General features: G+C 41.1%; 1 protein-coding gene across 9 annotated transcripts in view; it reads right to left on the minus strand.

The window, feature by feature from the left end:
• LOC128891333 (dystrophin, isoforms A/C/F/G/H-like) overlaps nucleotides 1–17516 on the minus strand; it is a 567969-nt gene that overhangs the window by 1322 nt on the left and 549131 nt on the right. For 7 of the 9 annotated variants that reach the window (XM_054150727.1, XM_054150734.1, XM_054150735.1 and 4 more), the window contains 10 exons: nucleotides 7309–7568; nucleotides 6586–6744; nucleotides 5202–5338; nucleotides 3404–3608; nucleotides 3245–3330; nucleotides 2838–3165; nucleotides 2540–2651; nucleotides 1787–2425; nucleotides 1566–1680; nucleotides 1036–1143 (listed from right to left, as the gene is read on the minus strand). In XM_054150727.1, the coding sequence (XP_054006702.1) occupies nucleotides 1036–1143; nucleotides 1566–1680; nucleotides 1787–2425; nucleotides 2540–2651; nucleotides 2838–3165; nucleotides 3245–3330; nucleotides 3404–3608; nucleotides 5202–5338; nucleotides 6586–6744; nucleotides 7309–7568 (2149 nt within the window). Of the gene's footprint in view, nucleotides 1–886; nucleotides 899–1035; nucleotides 1144–1565; nucleotides 1681–1786; nucleotides 2426–2539; nucleotides 2652–2837; nucleotides 3166–3244; nucleotides 3331–3403; nucleotides 3609–5201; nucleotides 5339–6585; nucleotides 6745–7308; nucleotides 7569–17516 lie in introns of all 9 variants that reach the window. The other 2 variants (XM_054150731.1, XM_054150733.1) reach the window with 2 other exon arrangements.

A 17516-nucleotide genomic window follows, 5' to 3' on the forward strand; every position in this document is an offset into this window, starting at 1 on the left:
TAAACGATTCAGAATGTATATCCCAAATTTCAAAAATGTCGACTTAACATAATTGACTTCTAAGGTATAGAAATATTGTTATCCACACTTAGGCGTACTTCCAATCGTTCACATGCACGCATACATGGATTACGAGAAAAGTGCCTGGCAGATGAAGATTCGAGTAATGGCCTCCTGATTGTACATACGCAGAGACAAAAAGCGACGAGCAAACGAGAGAATGAGAATGTAATTTAAATACAACGTATATAGTCGAGGATTTGGTGAAACGCTATTCAAGTGTTTGCACTCATTTCGTATTCAGTTTGTTCATCTCTCGCAGCGGAAGGATCCAAATTTTCCCCCTCCAATTTCAACGTGCGCAGCATGGTGGGAGAGATATCCACATCGAAATATGCAGAACGTTATGTGTAGACACTTAATAATAGTAGACGCGTAAATAATACGAGGCACTTGAAGAATTTTAGTTTTAGTGATGGATAAAAATGCTTCAAACGTGTATCGTTACTCGCAGGACTTGGTAGGAGATGTAAAGGAGACACGAAGGTTAACTTGTTTTTTAAAGTTGAAATCATCAATTTTCATGACAAGTGGATAGAGTAATTATTTATTTATTAAAACTTATATCTTTAAAATTATCTAATATCTGCACCGAATATTCCTCGATTTCGAGCTACTCCCCTCTCCCACTCTGCAGAAACACTGTGAAATTAAGGTTAAGCAGGTCGTGTACCTCCCTTTTTAGCGATCAAACCATTTCAAAATGTAACGAATATATACGAAAGTATTGAACAATGAACGATTCTCGACACGGCGAAGTTAGACATGTCCGACAGAGTTACACGTATAGAAGACCTAGCGGGAAAAGAAGCGTTGATAGTCTCACCTTACATCCATCCTGTGGCGTGAAAAAACAGGAAAGCATTGTTATTGTTAAGCAGAAAATGGGTCGTGCATAGAACGTTCGACATACCAATGTTATTACACTACATAAATGATTACACGATTGTAGTAATACACCAAGGAGGAACGAACCTGCCATGTGTAAGAGATTACCCACGTTATGGGCAACGCTGTGAGAATGCGGTGGCGGTGGTGGCCTCTCTAAACTGCTCACTCTTCCCTCGTTCGAGCCTCCACCACCTATGTCCATACACCCATACCAATAAGCTTATGCTAATTTAAATGGCGCTATGTGAATCGCTTATTAATATGCAGTTAGTACAGCGCTGAGTATATTCAGGTTAACAATTGCTCACAAATCTCGCGTAACCATTCGAACGAAAACCGATGGGAAGCTAAGACTCGAGTTTTGAGAGATGATAACTGCGCAATGACGCGACTTTGATCCACTAACTCTATTTTAACACTAGGATTACGTAGAACGAACATTTTTACCCAATTTCACAGAGGGAGTTATTGAAATCTGGAAGGGACAAGCATATATTCAAATTCATTCGGGTTTAACAGGAAACTGATAGCATATCACTGTAAACCTGGTGTTAAATCAATGAAACCGACCGTGTGCTCTCAAAATAACGAATACTCGAAGATGTGTTACGTACCCGGAGAATCGTGATAGTGTCCGTTCATTTTTGCCGGGGAATCGGTTGCTAGTTGAGAGGCCGTGACGCTACGCGTCTGCAACGTGCCCGTTTTCGACGGCGAGGAAGCATTTGGCTGTAACAAATAGCTAATGTTACTAACAAGAGTCTTACAAAACAATACATACTGATAAATTCAATACGGCGCTGAAAATAATGGGATTAAAGTTCGAATGACTTACATCGTCCAAGAGTTGTCTGAGTCTCTGCAACTGGGCCTCCAACTGACGATTGTGATCCTCCAGTATCTGCATGCGCGCCTCCAGCCTGCCCTTGTGCTGTCTCAACATTTTCGCCTCGGCGATCATGTTGCAGTCGGGTTGCCTGTTGCCGTGTCCATCCTCAGGCGTAGAGCCAGGTGTCTGTTTCGACCGCAATCGTTCGTACTCCGCTTGGAGTGTCGCGTTCTCCTCTTCCAGTTCGCGTATCATCGCCTCGAGCTCCTCCCTCTGCTCGGCGTCGATCGCAGCCATCACTTGAACGGGGCTCCTGGGCACGTTGACGTTATCGCTACCGTTCAAACTCTGACAGTAGTGGGCTATCAGCTGATGCTCGTCGTCGCTGTCCGGCGTTGAGTTGCTCCTCGTGCGGGACAGCTCGACCTCCGCCAATCGGGAGGCGTACATCTCCAATCGGGAGTGCATGTCTTGGCTGAGGGAGCTGTGTTGAGGAGATGGTGCTGGACTCTCCAGCGCGTCTCCCTCCAGCACAGTTTGCACTGGAAGATAACCAACCCTCGGGTGCTTCTTGAAGTATCTTTTCGACTTGAATTTGTTACGGAGCGCCCTCGTGAAGTCGCGTACGTCCTCTCCGGAAGTGGTCTGTGGAATATTCACGAATTGCTTAAAATTATATTGTTTTTATAATCTGGATATTATCTTTGTTTGTGAAATCTACATTTGCAGTGAATTATTATTAAGTGTTAAGTGTCTTACCGCGGTGCAGTACTCCTGCATCGGATGCGTCAGCTTATGGTTCTTCGCCTTGCGTCCCGAGAAGAAGCAGTTCTGACACATGTCGAAGTTGAAGCATTTCAAGCAGCGATATCTAAAAATTCAAGTACACGTTGAAGAATATGCTGAAGTAACGTGTCAAGTTGTATCTTGGTCGATTAATCCTTAGAACAGTATCTTCAACCTGTTTGGCTCGTGGTCTACTTCTGAGGTTTATTTACTTTTCTACTGTCTACTACACAGGATTGTTGATAATTGATGAAATAAACCTGTATCGTACCTGAATCCGGTGATAGGATATTCCTTGCATATGTTACATTTCGCTTGATGCTTAGCGCTCTCCGCAGCGGAGAGTCGATGAAGCACAGGCAGCCAGACCATACTTTGCGGCTCTTGTTGCAGCCAGCTCAGGAAGTGCACGGCTTCGATTTCATTCTTGTCTTTGCCAGCCTTTTCGAAGCAGCTGCGAACACTGGGCTCGATGTTCGATCCTCCGAACGCCGCCACTTCCCCTAACTGCCTTGGCACTTGAATGCAGTCGTGCAATAGCAAACCCAGTTTACGTTGATCCACCAGCCTGTTCGGATCGGCAATCAGTCGGAACAGATCTGGAACGAACCAAGTTTCGTCATGTATTTTATTTCCAAGATTTAAATTTAGGGGAATCGGAGAAGTTGAGGCACTCACATCTGTACTTTTCTTCCAAGTGACCCTTGCACAGCAAGACCAAACCAACCTTGAAGGAGAGCACGCGGATTTGACCGGTTCGTTGACTGTAAAGTAGGAAGAAGTGATTAATATCAAGATTATTGTGAGACAGGAAGGGGCTTAGTTGACTCCGCTTACCTATCATATACATTGAGGAGCCAGTTGATGGCCAGATCGATGCATAACGGCACGGACACTTGCGTTGGATTGTCGGCCGTTATCACTTCATACAGAGATGTCAGGACTGTCACCATGTCGGGAATGTCGATTAATTTGTCGTTTTGCGCCCGGAGCCCGTGCGAATCGAACTGTTCTAATGCAGTGGAGAGACTCAACATGTCCACTGCAAAAGAAAGGAAGGGACTGATTAAGAAAACATACATAGCTGAAAGTCTGAATGATCTATCAATAATATAATTCTTAATATTGCGTAGCAACGAACTTTTCAATTCGGAGATTGAAAGGAAGAATTCAGCGCGTTATCTCGCCAGTTGATGGGGCAACCTAATAATCTTATTAATGAAACATTCTGGGTTAATGGACTGGTCGAGGAAAGTGTATGATTGACTCCTTTGCTCTGTGCAATGTTGTAATGGAGTAAATGAGCAGGTTCTTGTATTAATAAGTAGGTGAGTGGCCGTGCCGATGGCAGGTTTCGACAGAAGGAATGAGTGCACTTTCTTTTGAATGATTAGAAGGGATCGAAACTTGCTGGATTAAACGTCTGTTTAATCTGTATATCAAATTCTTTCTTTTTTACGTGATCTATGATAAATTATCGAAGCTCTCTGTTATTGTCACATAATTTTTAGTGGACATTTTGGTAGCAGGTCTAGATAGAAGGAATCAGTTTGTCAGAAAAAAATTAATTTTATTCAAGCCACTTCAACCACTCAACCAATCAACTATTTCAAAGTTAATCAAGTTTGATCCCAGCTTTGCGAAGAATTTCAATATTAATTCTATTATTTGTAATTATAATTCTGTCAAAAGTTACAAGAAAAGTGATCAAACGTCACCTTGGAATTAAATTGAAATTAAGACTAGAGCCAAGGAATGCAGCCATAGGAGGATGAGTATCACTGACACACGAGTAAAATAGAACTACGTAGAAGATCAAATCTATCGACAACGAGGCAGTACGTCACCGCAGCCGGACAAGTGATTAATCGAGAAAATTATGACGATTAATGACCGCGCTGGGAGTAAGTTGATCTCTAAAACTGGTCGAGGTTCGTGGAAGTCGGCAAACGAGCGAAATTACGGTGTCCCGAGAAGATGCACCCTTGATCCCCTGTCAATCAACATTAGTGTGATTTTCCCCGTTGAATAACTGCCAGGTGTATATTTATATGGTGAAGACAGTTGATTAAGGTGTTTGATTCTAACTGTTTAGCCATCTGCTGAGCTTCAGATTGAATATGCCCTTCTCTAACTCTCCTTCCTTTCCTTTCTCTTTGCCACTCGGCAGCATCATCACGTCGTATTTTCAAGTTAGACATGTAAGTTTAGGGTTAGGCTATAAAATAGCTGCTGGACTTCGCTCATTCGCCGACTCTTCCTTTTCTCAGTGTGCAAGATCTATTTACTGTTGGAATAAGTACCAGTAATTAACCCATCGTCTCTATTACCTTGTTCGCAAGATCCTTCTAAGACTCTACTTAATTTACTTCCACTCAACGTATCTTCATTTATTTTTATTTATCTTTCTCTTGTTTTAAACGTGCTGCTTTATTCTTTCCCATTTCGTTCAGCTATTTCAACACACGCTTGGCAGCATTAAGACGTCCATCTTCTTCTTTTTTTTAAGTTAGGCATACAAATTTAAGGTTCAGGTTGTAAAACAGCAGTTGCTCATTCGTGGCGATGTGTTTTCTCATACCTTGTTTCGTCGCGGTGCAATGAAGACTATGAATAAAATGAAAGTAATACTCACGGCACAGTCGTTTCTGAACGGTGCGCAGCTTCATCGCGGTCCTGTACGCGGAAAATCGTACTTCGTTCAGGTCCGCCAGAGAAGACATCAGCTCTATCATCTTCGGATGATCCCAATGGGTGGTCTCCGACTGATGGCTGAAAAACGTGCCGCCGGATTAGGGAACGAAACCCACGGTCCCAGAATTAAGAAATTAATGAAATTTAGTAACAGGGAGGATACCGCGGATGGAAGTTGGCAAAGTCGAGCGAGCGCTGGGAACTTTGTTTAATCTTTATTAAATCCAGACGATTCTTGGCGCGAGCCACGTTTCAAGTATTTACCTACGGGTCAACGAGTAGGAAGATTCGTGGGGGCTGAGGTTTCAACGATCATTTGGATAAAATCTCAGCCGAACCGATTTTAATCCTCGACTGATGGAGGTCTAAACTATTCGAGGACTCCTCTAGGCCATTGAGGGCTGATGAAGGAGGTCATGAGGATTCGAAACCTTGTCAGCTTATGAAGCAGCTGCTTTTAGTGGTTGGTCAATACACTCTTTTCTACAGTGTTTCAACGTAAAGCATTTTGTTATAATTGTTTGGGGGGCGGGGAAAGATTTATTATTTGTATGTGAAGAGCAAAAATGATGGGAGTCTTGTAGAGATATATCATGCAATAAAAAAACTGTAGACACTTTATAGCGATGGTTCCACATATTAATTTGAATTTCAGAACAAGAAGTGGCATGAACTTGTGAGATGACCAATTACCACTATTAATACTGATAGTATAACAAAGTATTGGGTTGTTCAGAAAGTTTGTGCCAATTTTTAAGAAAAATTCGAAAGGCACATTTGAATTTTAATATACATTTATCGTATTACATAGGTACCATTTTGTTCAAAATTTCAATAAATATATAATTTTGATATATATAGAGTCTTTCAGTCAGTTGAATCCTGTCACTAATATACAGAGATAATAAAGATGCATGATTTACTCTGCAGAGGTTTGAATCTCTCCATCGAGTCTCTTCTCAATTTAATTTAGAATTTTAACGATAACAAAAATGTAAGGTCTTAAAGTCAGTTTGAGTAGAAGGTGACATAATCCTCTCTGTACAATAACCATTTCCTTCCATCAGCCCAAGGCTGACTCTTTAGAGTCCCCTCTCAACCTAATTTGGGGTTTCTATCGTTTCGTTCGTCCGACTAAGTACTCGCTCCAGGACGTTAAATCCAGGCTACTTGCGAATCCGTGAGAACTTCTTGTTGTCTCAGATCACAACCGTCCCATCAATTATTCGTTTGCTTGCGTTAAGATCGCACAGGGGTCGGGATTGGGGGCGCAATTCGGTCGTAAATTTAAGGCGACTGGCTGGGTAGCAAGGAAGATCGATTACTTGATATAGTAAGGCACTTTGGCGGGTGTGAGGGCTCTCTCCCATGGTGGTTCCACGCTACTCGCGAGAAAAGCCTGGCTACCCGGAGTGCTGCCATCCTTTCCAAATCCGCTTAGCAACTTGTAACGCTCGTCAACCGCCACTTGCAGCACCTTCCACCTGCGAAAACACGTGAAAAAGTTAACGTCTCGCGACTTCTAGCGCGGACCTAGCTAGGAAAACCGGGAAATAAGCGCTCCGACGTCGATAAGTGCGCTCTCGAGGACGGGATATATCCCCTGGGTAGAACGTAAATAAGAAAATAGGAAAGAAGTATCTTCGGTGACGAGAATTTCTAACTTGTCCCAAAGTTCAATACCTAGTGGCCAGATTGAGGCTTCCTTTTTTTCAACAGGTATTTTAGAATGTGCTGTTCGCAAGTCTAACTGCAAAGGTGAAACGAAGTAGTCCCTTGATGTATGAAATAATTTCAACCCAGTTATATGCAACAGATTCACCCATCATCATCGTTTCTTTTTTCTTTTTTTAATTCTTTTCATGCGAGTATCAACTATTTATTAGCAAGATTTGCCTGGCAGAATTTAATCCAATTCTACTCATTCTAGCTATCTTATTCGTTAGTAAAATGAATTTCATCGAATAAGCAGTGATCTAATTTTATCTGCCGGAAATCTCCGGTTCGCACGTGGCGAAACGGCAAAGCAGAAATTCAATGGATCGTACCTGGTGTTGAGATCTTCGAGTTTCGCCAGCAAAGCATGAGAAACGATGACGCTGCTCGAGGCGAAGACGCTCGCTTGATCGTTCGCATCCTCGATGTTCCTTTGAATGGGCACCAGCCGTTCGCCGAATTTCTGCAATTGCTCCAGCAATTCCGTCGCCTCGTTCGCGTCGCTTGGATTTTGCCAGCCGCTCTGGGTCGCCTCGGCCGCGGCCATCCGCGACGATAAATCCTCGAGCAACTTTTGGAAGACACATATTTTCTGCAAACAAACGCAAACGATCCAATTTTATTTTACTTTCGTCCATCTGGTCGAGATCATCTAATATATTCAATATTTTAAATACCAATTTTCTTGCGATATTGCTTGATGCATGTCCTTTAAATCATTTTTTTTTGACAGTCGGCTTATAATTTTATTTGATCTACTTGATTTGTAATAATGTCTGGACACTCTGTTTTTGTAAATTATTGTTTCTTTTAGAGTAGATTGTATCGAACATGACTGTAATAGAGATTCTGGTATCAAAACGTTGTTACGCATCAAATGGATGAAATGAAGTACTTGATTTCTCTGATAAACAAATATCTATAATAAATATAAAACAGTATCGTATGAAAATAGTCATCAGAATATCCAGATCGCAATAATTCATAGCCACTAAAATATTTCCAAATTCTTTAAAATAACCCAATGAAAATTCATCGTTATAAACTATTTATTGAAAGTTCAGAAACGTCTCAACCCAGTACGTCAGTCCTCGATAGATAATTTCATCTAAATTCGCAGGGGAATGTTACTTTTTAAAAGTGAACTTCCTTGTGAATTTATAAAAAATTGTGCTCCAGTAATGCGATTTTTCAGCGTCGTTAAACAGCTTCAACGTAACACGCGCGATAACTCATTCCTCGGCGTCCACTCGCTGAGAAATTGTCTCTTAATCTCGGCCCCTCGCTGTGTGTACATTTCGTAAATTACGTGAAACTATGAGAATTAATTTGCGAAAGATAAAAAAAGGAATGGATAACGCCGCGTAGCTTTGTTTAAAAAAGAGGGTGCGACTGCACGGCTGTAGGTGCACCGTCGAGCCTGCGGGAAAAAAGGTCGCTTTAGACCTCGTTAAAACGTTCAACTTTTTCTTCCGTTCTGTTGAAGAACGAGTATTCTCACTCGTCGTGTTAATTCGGGGCAACGTATATCATTGTACGCAATTAGAAACAATATTTAAAACATTGTTGAAACCTTTCCATTGATTTGCATTTTTCTTCTGCGCGCTGAGTATTGCGCGCGCATGAATGCCATTGTTTCTTGCAGGGGAAACTTGATAATTAAATTTGAGCATCGTTTCAGTTTCATTATGCACGCACGCCATGTATTTTTCGTCTCGACATTCTTTATAAGATGTAATTTTTTAAATTAGGATTTCCAGCAAAAATCGTCCCACAGACATATAAATTATGACATATCGCGTAATAATTCTTTTTGGTTAATTACGTTCATTACAAACGAGCGACTGTTCGGTCAAAGGGAAGAGATATTTCGACAAAGACAATGAACCCATTCAACTCGGGTTGTTTCCGCAGTTAAGTCTGGAAATAGTGTTCCCCGACGAACGACGCCGCGTTTGTGGGTCGAAAAGAAAGTTACAAGCGTAATTGTCGGGGCAGAAGTTTATGGTCACGAAAACCACATTTATGGTTTACTAGGTTTCGCACGCCCATACGCAGGGTCAACTGTGAATAATCGTCCTCCTTTAAAGTTCAGCATAAATTGCGGTCAAGTATTTCGTATTTCGCGAAAAGATCTCTTGGCTTCATTACGATAAATAAAAATCGACACGTCAACGAAGAAGCTTTATCGCCTGACTAACAAAATCCAACGACTATGGAAACGTAAAATTAAAAATTTCTTAACAGTGTATTTAACATAATTATAAGCTCGACAAGCTGCATTATAGAATATTTCAGAATGGGGAAAATCGAAACCTGAAAAGCCTGAAAATTTTATTCAGGTTTACTGTATAAAAGTCTCTAAAATAATTATTTCAAATATGAATACATATAATATTTAGATAACATAAATATTGCCGTGTTAGGAAATTTCTAGCACTTACGTTAATGGAGCGCAATAATTCGGCGCACCAAGTGCTGTCTTTGTCGGTTCACGCGGTGCGAAAGTTGCCAAAGTTTTAATTAGGGTCATTCGCGCAAATCGAACTTTCTAAGTGCTGTTTAAACACAATTTGGATAGTATACAACAAGCTAATGAATAGGGAGTTTAATTCAGTAAACGCTCCCAATCACGCCACGTGTTGGAGAACTGACGTATGTATACACAAACTGAATAGCTTCGAGATGTATAAGGAAATACATCGATACAAAGGTCCATAGTAGCCTGATATAGAGACTGTTATGGTAATAGCAATTACGCGTAATAAATATACAACTAGAAAATTGAAATTTAAGTGCAAACGTAAATCTAACAAACTTCACCCTATAGAGCTCTACTGGATAATAGTTTGATATCATTTATTGCATTAATGTTACCGAAAGGGTAATTAATTTAAGGATGTTTGGGAGATGTATTAACATAGTCAGTATTTGTTAAAAAAATTCTAGAATGGTTTTGCACTCAAAAATTAAGCAAATGGCTCCAAAACTCGTGGGTCAGAGAAGATCCAATGCCATTAGACTTGAATGTTAACTTCTTAAACACAATTTATTTATTATTAGAACTACCAAACTGGTTATTATGACCAATGTCTGTCGCAATTTTTAGTGCTAATCATTAAGACACAGAACAAATTATATTCATAAATTCATCTAGCCCCATAGTTTTAAACATACTGTGCTATTTTGAATAGGTCGCTCTTACATAGGTAGTTTTAGCGTTAAAAAATCCTAGGGGTGAGTTTCCCTCACCAATCGAAGGATCTGTAATTTTTTCTTCAACGTGTAACGCGACAAAGGGGGACGGTTACAGCAGCTATCGAGATTTCGCGCCTTTTTTCCACTCCAATAAATTACATTTAACGCTGAAACGGCGAAGTGGATTCGTAAGCTCGGAGGACAAAAACGGAGGGTGCAACAATAATCCTTAAACAACACCTAACATCCCTTTCAGCTCGGTTTGACGATTCGAAAGCATCCAGTCGGTCTTTCCATTCATTCGATTACCTTCCATTCAGACGTTCCAACCTTCCGTCGAGCGTTTCTCGTTTCACTGGTTAAGCCGGCGCCTTTTCGCGGTCGAACCTCGACACAGAAAACGGGGGTTGAAACCGCGGGACGAGGAGCTGCGGTTGGGTAGAAACCCATTGCGGCTGCACGGGACGCATTTGTACGGTCCTTTTAGATTTTATTTGCGATAGGGTGGGTATTGGGCTCTTAATTCGCGATAAAATAAAGTGTTTTCGGCTGGTTGGCCGGGCGAAGAAACGTGTCTGGGTACGTGGAATGTGAAAGAGGGTGAACTGGCAAAAATGCATCGATAGACTCGGATGGTGGTCGAGGCACAATTTTCGGGGTAAACAGTTCTTAACAGTGCTATAAAGGGTGTCCCAGCCTAAGTGATACAGAGCTCTAACTCCAAAACTATCGGCCGAATGCAAAATTTCAAATATGGAAATTCCATGGTAAAATGGAGCTCATGTTTCAGCGCGAAGGAATTTTTGTTAACATTGTTATTTAACGTGATATGATGGTCAAGTTTCCTTTTTCAAATGTAAGTATATATTTTTGTCTATACCATGCGATAGTACTTTTCAAGACGAATTCATGAAGCTTTAATGTATTTACCCGATTTTTATTAGTTTTCAAGCTATAACGCTTCAAAGTAACCGGGCGGTCCCATTGATGCAGTAAGCACGATGCGGTTCTTGAAATCAATACGGAGGGTCTCGCTTGGGATTCTAGACCCAGAATATTGAGATTCTTCCCATTTTCCTTCGTTGGGCCTAGAATTCCAAACGAGACCCACCGTATCGATTTCAAGAATCGCATGGTGCTTACTGCATCAATGGGACCGCTGAGATTTTTCCTTGAAAATTAGCAAACTTTGAAAAAAAAAATATTTTGGGACACCCTGTATATATATACAGGGTGTCCCAAAAGTCGGGGAGGAGCCGGAAACGGGGGGTAGCTGAGACGATTCTGAACAACAATTTCCTTTGCAAAAATGTCGGATGGGGCTTCGTTAAGGAGATATTAAGCGAAAACCCCGACCAATCAGAGCGCGCGTAGACCGTTGGAGCGGCCGCGGTAGCGTAGGCTACGCGCTGGTGGCCGCGCTTGCACGCGAACAAGTGACCTCGACGTGCATCGAAGGACATTAACGCTGCCGCCTAGCGCGTAGCCTTCGCTACCGCGGCCGCTCGGACGGTCTACGCGCGCTCTGATTGGTCGGGGTTTTCGCTTAATATCTCCTTAACGAAGCCCCATCCGACATTTTTGCAAAGGAAATTGTTGTTCAGAATCGTCACAGCTACCCCCCCTTTCCGGCTCCTCCCCGACTTTTGGGACACCCTATATATATATGTATATATTCCATTTGAAAAACGAAACTTGACCATCATATCTCGTTAAATAACAATGTTAACAAAAATTTCTTCGCGCTGAAACATGAGCCCCATTTTACCATGCAATTTCCATATTTGAAATTTTGCTTTCGGCCGATAGTTTTGGAGTTAGAGCTCCGTATCACTTAGGCTGGGACAGTCTGTATGTCTGTCAGATACCCACCCCCCTGCTTCCAGGCCATTCTTATTTTTTTTGCCCGTAGTTTCGCCCGAGTAGCCCCGACCACCGGTGTAATATGATCCGAACCGATTGATACGCTTTTGTCAAGTGTAAACACATAAACACCTCGAGTGTCAATATTTTGGGTCCCGATTTTGCATGCCTCCTTCTGTAACTTCTAATGTTTTGCCAACAAACTTCGAGTGTAGAGAAGAACAGCGAATGAAGAAGAGGACGCACAGTGTGACATTTCAGCGATCTAGCGAGATTTTACCCAGACTATATAATATTGAAGAGCCACAGAGCGTTAACCTCTGCACGGTCTAATAATCGTATTAAAGAATTGCGAACGCCAGTCCCTGATAGTAAAGAATTTGCGTTCTTGGGTGAAGGAGGTGCAAAAAAATTTTTTAAGTAATGCATATTAAGTGGAGACGGAGGGGAGGAGGGAGAAAAGAAGAACAAGGAGGACTGTTGGAAAATAAGAGCAAGGAACAGAAGAAGGTGAAAACAATAGACAGAACGAACAGAGACGAAGAGAACGAAGCTAGGAGAATGGAGAGGTCGAAATCTAGACCAGTGTTTCTCAAGCTTCATCGTCCCATGGTCCTCCTCAACGAGGGACCAATTTTCGTGCACCCCTAAGAGCAGAATTAAATTCTTATTACTGTAATATTATTTAAAATATTAAAAAGAAATCAATGCTTTAAGTTTCACTTCATTCAATTATTTTCGTATCAAAATTGTTTCATTCAAAATTGAAGATGAAAGAAAATTATTGGACTCAAATAGATTTATTACAGTTGTTGAAAGCAAGCACAGCAAAGTGCACGTGAGAAACATGCCACGGTACAAGAATAATAATATAATTCCAGAAGCGTCAACAATGTGTTTTTTTTTTTATCGCGGAAAGTCGATGGAGGGAGGAAGTTTGAGGAGCACTGTTTCAGTCGAAGGAAAAGCAGGGAAAGCGAGGAGCGAAAAAAAGGTTCGGCGCGGAAAGAGCAACGAGGAGAGAACGAAGGAAACCGGGAACGAACAGTGGAAAAGGGTCGGTGGAGTCTGCATTTGCATTCCAAATAAACGCCGACGACGGACGTTAAATCGCTCTAATTAGTCATCCCGCTGTGAAAGTACTTTTAAGCGACGCTTGTTCGGGCATCCAGCGCGAGCGCGTTCTTAAAGCGGAAAGCGGAAGAAAAAGGCGCCGAAAGAGAAGCCGATGCCGAAAGAAAGTTCGAGTTGTCGACGACACGGAAGTAGGGAAGCTGGCTGACTGCGCGCCGATAGTGGTTCAAGAGAGCCGGAGAGTGAAACAATATTACGCTTTTCTTCAGAGTTACTCACGCTTGGAAGGTTCGCGGGATGATTTAGGGGCAAGTTACTCTTTAAAGGGCTCCTAGAAATGAACGTTCTTCAGACTCTCACCATACGAAGTTGAAAATAACTAGTACTTCCTATTAAGTATGATTTTGAAAGTTATCCAATTTTATCATATGTAGAAAGAATTTATTCATGACAAAACAATTTAATTATTGTATTATATTATACCTGTACAGCAATTATAGTGTATGTAGTCTAATGGCGAATAAGAAAGAGATTGAAGTAACAAAAAATGAATTATATTCAGGTTTTGTAAATGTTTATTCAATTTAAACGATGATGCTTTTAGGACTGCTTAATACCATTTAATAATAAATTTATTCTCCTTCGTTGGATAGCATTACAAACTTCCTAATTACTTAAATTTTTAATAAGACTCCCTTAAATCATTTAATTTATTCATTTCATCATTTCCACTGATGCTATAGAACACGCCGAATAAATTTCTCATTTTTTTCAAAATAATTCCGAACGAAATACTTATGTAGATAGATGCAATACATAAAAAAGGGGCGTTTGAAGCTTCGATTAGTACAGTTAAATTCACAGAACGGTTCTCGAGCCAAGTCAGAAGCCGTAATTGTTTATTCCCATTCGGTGGTCCCGTTACGACACTCTTCGTACCGTTCTTCCCTGACACCGTTCCAACCGCAGGTGTCAATAAACTTAATTAGTGGTATGTTTAGCGACGTCCTAATTGCAACCCCTGGCCACGGTTCAGCGCCGGGACGAACTAACGTTTTGTTTCAGGACGTTCTTCTCTGGTGTCACGCGAAAAACTTATCGTGACCGGTATCTCGTTACGTGCAGAATTTCTTTGAGTATACGCGAGAGAATGGTTGCACGCATCCAGTGGAGGAACGAGCAAAAACAGCGGTAATTCGATTGTAACAGTTCCTCGTCCCGGAGAGAATCTTCAGATTGAACGCGAGAAATTGGTGCAAACCATAAGCGAATCCGAAGAGGAAGAATCTTTCTATTGTGCCGAGCACAGAAGCTTGCGAGAGTAAAATAATAAGGGCTAGTATTTCTCTGTAACAATACCAAGGTTATTTGTTATACACGTTTTGAGTTTTAGGATTGGGCTTGGAATCTATGAGATTACAGTCATTACATCGGACATATTGTTTAAGCAAAGGCCATAGCGAGGTACGACACGTTTTGTTTTTAAATAAAAGATTGAGAATTTCAACGAAATTCTTTTCCAATTAAATTGTGTATAAAGTGGAATGAAATTTATTTCATAATTAATCTATTAGCGAAGCAGACATTAAATTCTACGAGATTGATCATCCTTTTCCAGACAAAATCCATATTAGAATAGAAAAATGCTACACATAAATAAAACTAAAAAATTGTGAATGAACGTTTATAATTCATTTTTATTTAATATAGCTCGTCAATGTCGTAGCAATATTTACAGGCACGATAGACCAGAAGAAGCTTGAATTTTCATTTATTACCAACAAAGTGAGTCGTTAATATCTGCGCAAGGGCGCTCTCGATGATAAGACACCCGTTCCGCAGTTCGCTACTGTAAAACATTCTTTTATTTGCCCGCGAGATCCGAACTGCACCGGTAGCCCTGAGCGATGGAACATCTGCTAACTCATTCTTGTCTTTGTGCAATTCTTTTTGCAGACATTCCTTATCGAATACCCGTCCTTCTGTAAACTTCGTCCTCCCTGGCACTCTAGATACTTGAACATCGCACAACACCGCGCTGTACTTCCAATCTGCGTTCTTGCAGTGAAGCCATCTCGGCGACTGACCGAGATGTAGCACGAAGCAAATACAAGTTCTCGGATCTAAGCTGGTATCCAACATCTCGAGTAAAATTTCACCGAGTACTGGAGGAGTTTTGTCGAAGAATACAAGAACTACTGGTATCTCTAGCAGGGGGTGCCACGGAATAGAGCGAAAGGAGAAAGAAAAAGAAAAAGAAAATAAAGTGATAAGAATATAATATCAGCCGTTCACTGCACACACCGATTAATTCCATCAGTCACATAAAAATTGTAACACTATTGACGATTATTTTTTTGCTATTCTTTCTTATTAATTTTATATGCCGTTAGATGAAAGCTACATCTGTATTTATGCGTTCTACAATATTTATTTGAATTTATATTGTAAAGGGAATTTTAAAGAACAATGTACATTACTTCGTCGCGTTTCTCAACTTTTTGTTTTATAGAGTTTAAGTTCAAGGAGAAAAGAGTATATAAATATGTTTTGTAAAACATACTAGAACATTATAGAAAAAAATGAAGTAGAGGCCTGCATGATTCAAGGTCTTTGAAAAAATGAACCAACAAGTTAAATTTTCCACTGAAACAAATAGAAAAAACAATACTTCCGTCACGATCACCTGCTTGCTCCCCCGAGGCCCCCCCGCCCCCTCCACCCATACAATTCTGTCGGAGCGTGTACCCCATTCGTCCCACGTTAATTAAATCCCTGGTGAATTCATTTACTCGCAAAGAACGCGACGAGCCTCGAACCTATCGAAACACAAGACACATACACACAAATAAAATGCGAAACTGCACGGTGAACCAATCGAGGGCTGATGTTATTCGCAACGGACAAGGAGAGATTTAATTCCAGTAATAAATCCCGACGGGAAGTATCGCACCATGGTCGAAAGTGACGCCAGTCGAGATGAATGTGTGTCGGGGAATAAGATTACAGAGCTATCAATACGTCCCGTTTTCCTGAAGCTGGCGTACGAAATAGTTTCGACAAAACAGGTCGTTCGCGTCGGACCGAAAGCGCGGCCAGAAGTCGGCACAGGAGGTGGTGGAGGGGAGGGGCAGAGGAAGAAACAATTTTTCCTCGGCGTTGGCCGTCTGCAATGTCATTTATTATGTAGCCAACCGGGCAATTAAAGTTAACTCGGCCGTGCTTTCGCTTCAACTCCCTTTCTCTCTTTCACTCTCTGTTCCAAGCCACCCCCTCTGTCTGCGTCCCCCGTGTCCTGCGGAACTTCTTCGCGGAATTCACTAAGCTAATTGTCTGGCGCCGTCCGATACTCCGTTTGCTGCTGCATGGTCCATTCGGTAATTAGCAGAGCGTCGCGCAATTTTCTTGGAGGGATTCCGCAGGAAGCATCGTTGCGACAAACTTTTAACGACCGGGGGGATGGCAGTGCTTGGTATTTTTTTGGCTGGATGGCGGATAGAGCTGGACCACCGTTAGGAATGGCGAGATTTTTGTATTTGTAAGTAGGGTATTTTTATTTTTTAGCCCCGCTACGGGGATCCTTTTATTTTAATTGAATTTTTAGTTCCTTTGATATCATCAAGCCTTTGCACTCTTGACATGGAATTTCTAGTATTACCAGTAGCACGTTACAAAATGATTAATAGTGCATCATGGATTAACGTTCTGATATTAAAATGAAAAAGTAAAAATAAATAGGAGATGAATAATAGAAAAATAATTAAGCACAGTACAAGAACTTTGATATCTCTCCTACACCTCGTTAGAGTCTCTCCTATCTATGGTGTCTACCTTACAGTATTTTTTACGAACCTATGTATCTATTTTCTCATTCTCTATTCTATGACGTGGCACCGTCGAGTCCCTAACGCCACGTCGAAGAATGACGTAAGATATCAATTATTATGCGTGACAAGCTCCGAGAGAATCATTGTTGCATTGTTCCTGTCACACGTTCCTAACAGAGAAAGTTCTTCGGAGATTATTTCAAGGAAGCACCAGCAGTGAATTATTAATCATTGATTATTCGCTACATTATTTTAGATTTCCAATCCTGTCTACTCCAACAGTGTATAATGTAATATTTTTAAACTAACACCTTGTTAATCCACGATTAAAGCAAAACTACAGATATTCTTGCATCTGCTAGTTTCTTCATAAAGTATAATGAAAAATTAACGAAGAACCATCTTCAATAAATAGGATTCAAACACATACACCTGTGGTGAAACATGAATCATTCGTCACATCTAATTAAAAAACCCCAATACAACAAACACTCGTAAAACCTGCAAAGGGCTCTTCAATCCCAAAGTGGTGTTTTAACGGCAGAGTAAATAAACCCATCAAGTTGTCACAACGTCAA

The sequence above is a fragment of the Hylaeus anthracinus genome, unplaced genomic scaffold, assembly GCF_026225885.1.
Source record: "Hylaeus anthracinus isolate JK02 unplaced genomic scaffold, UHH_iyHylAnth1.0_haploid 12001, whole genome shotgun sequence".
Classification (NCBI taxonomy): Eukaryota; Metazoa; Arthropoda; class Insecta; order Hymenoptera; family Colletidae; genus Hylaeus; species Hylaeus anthracinus.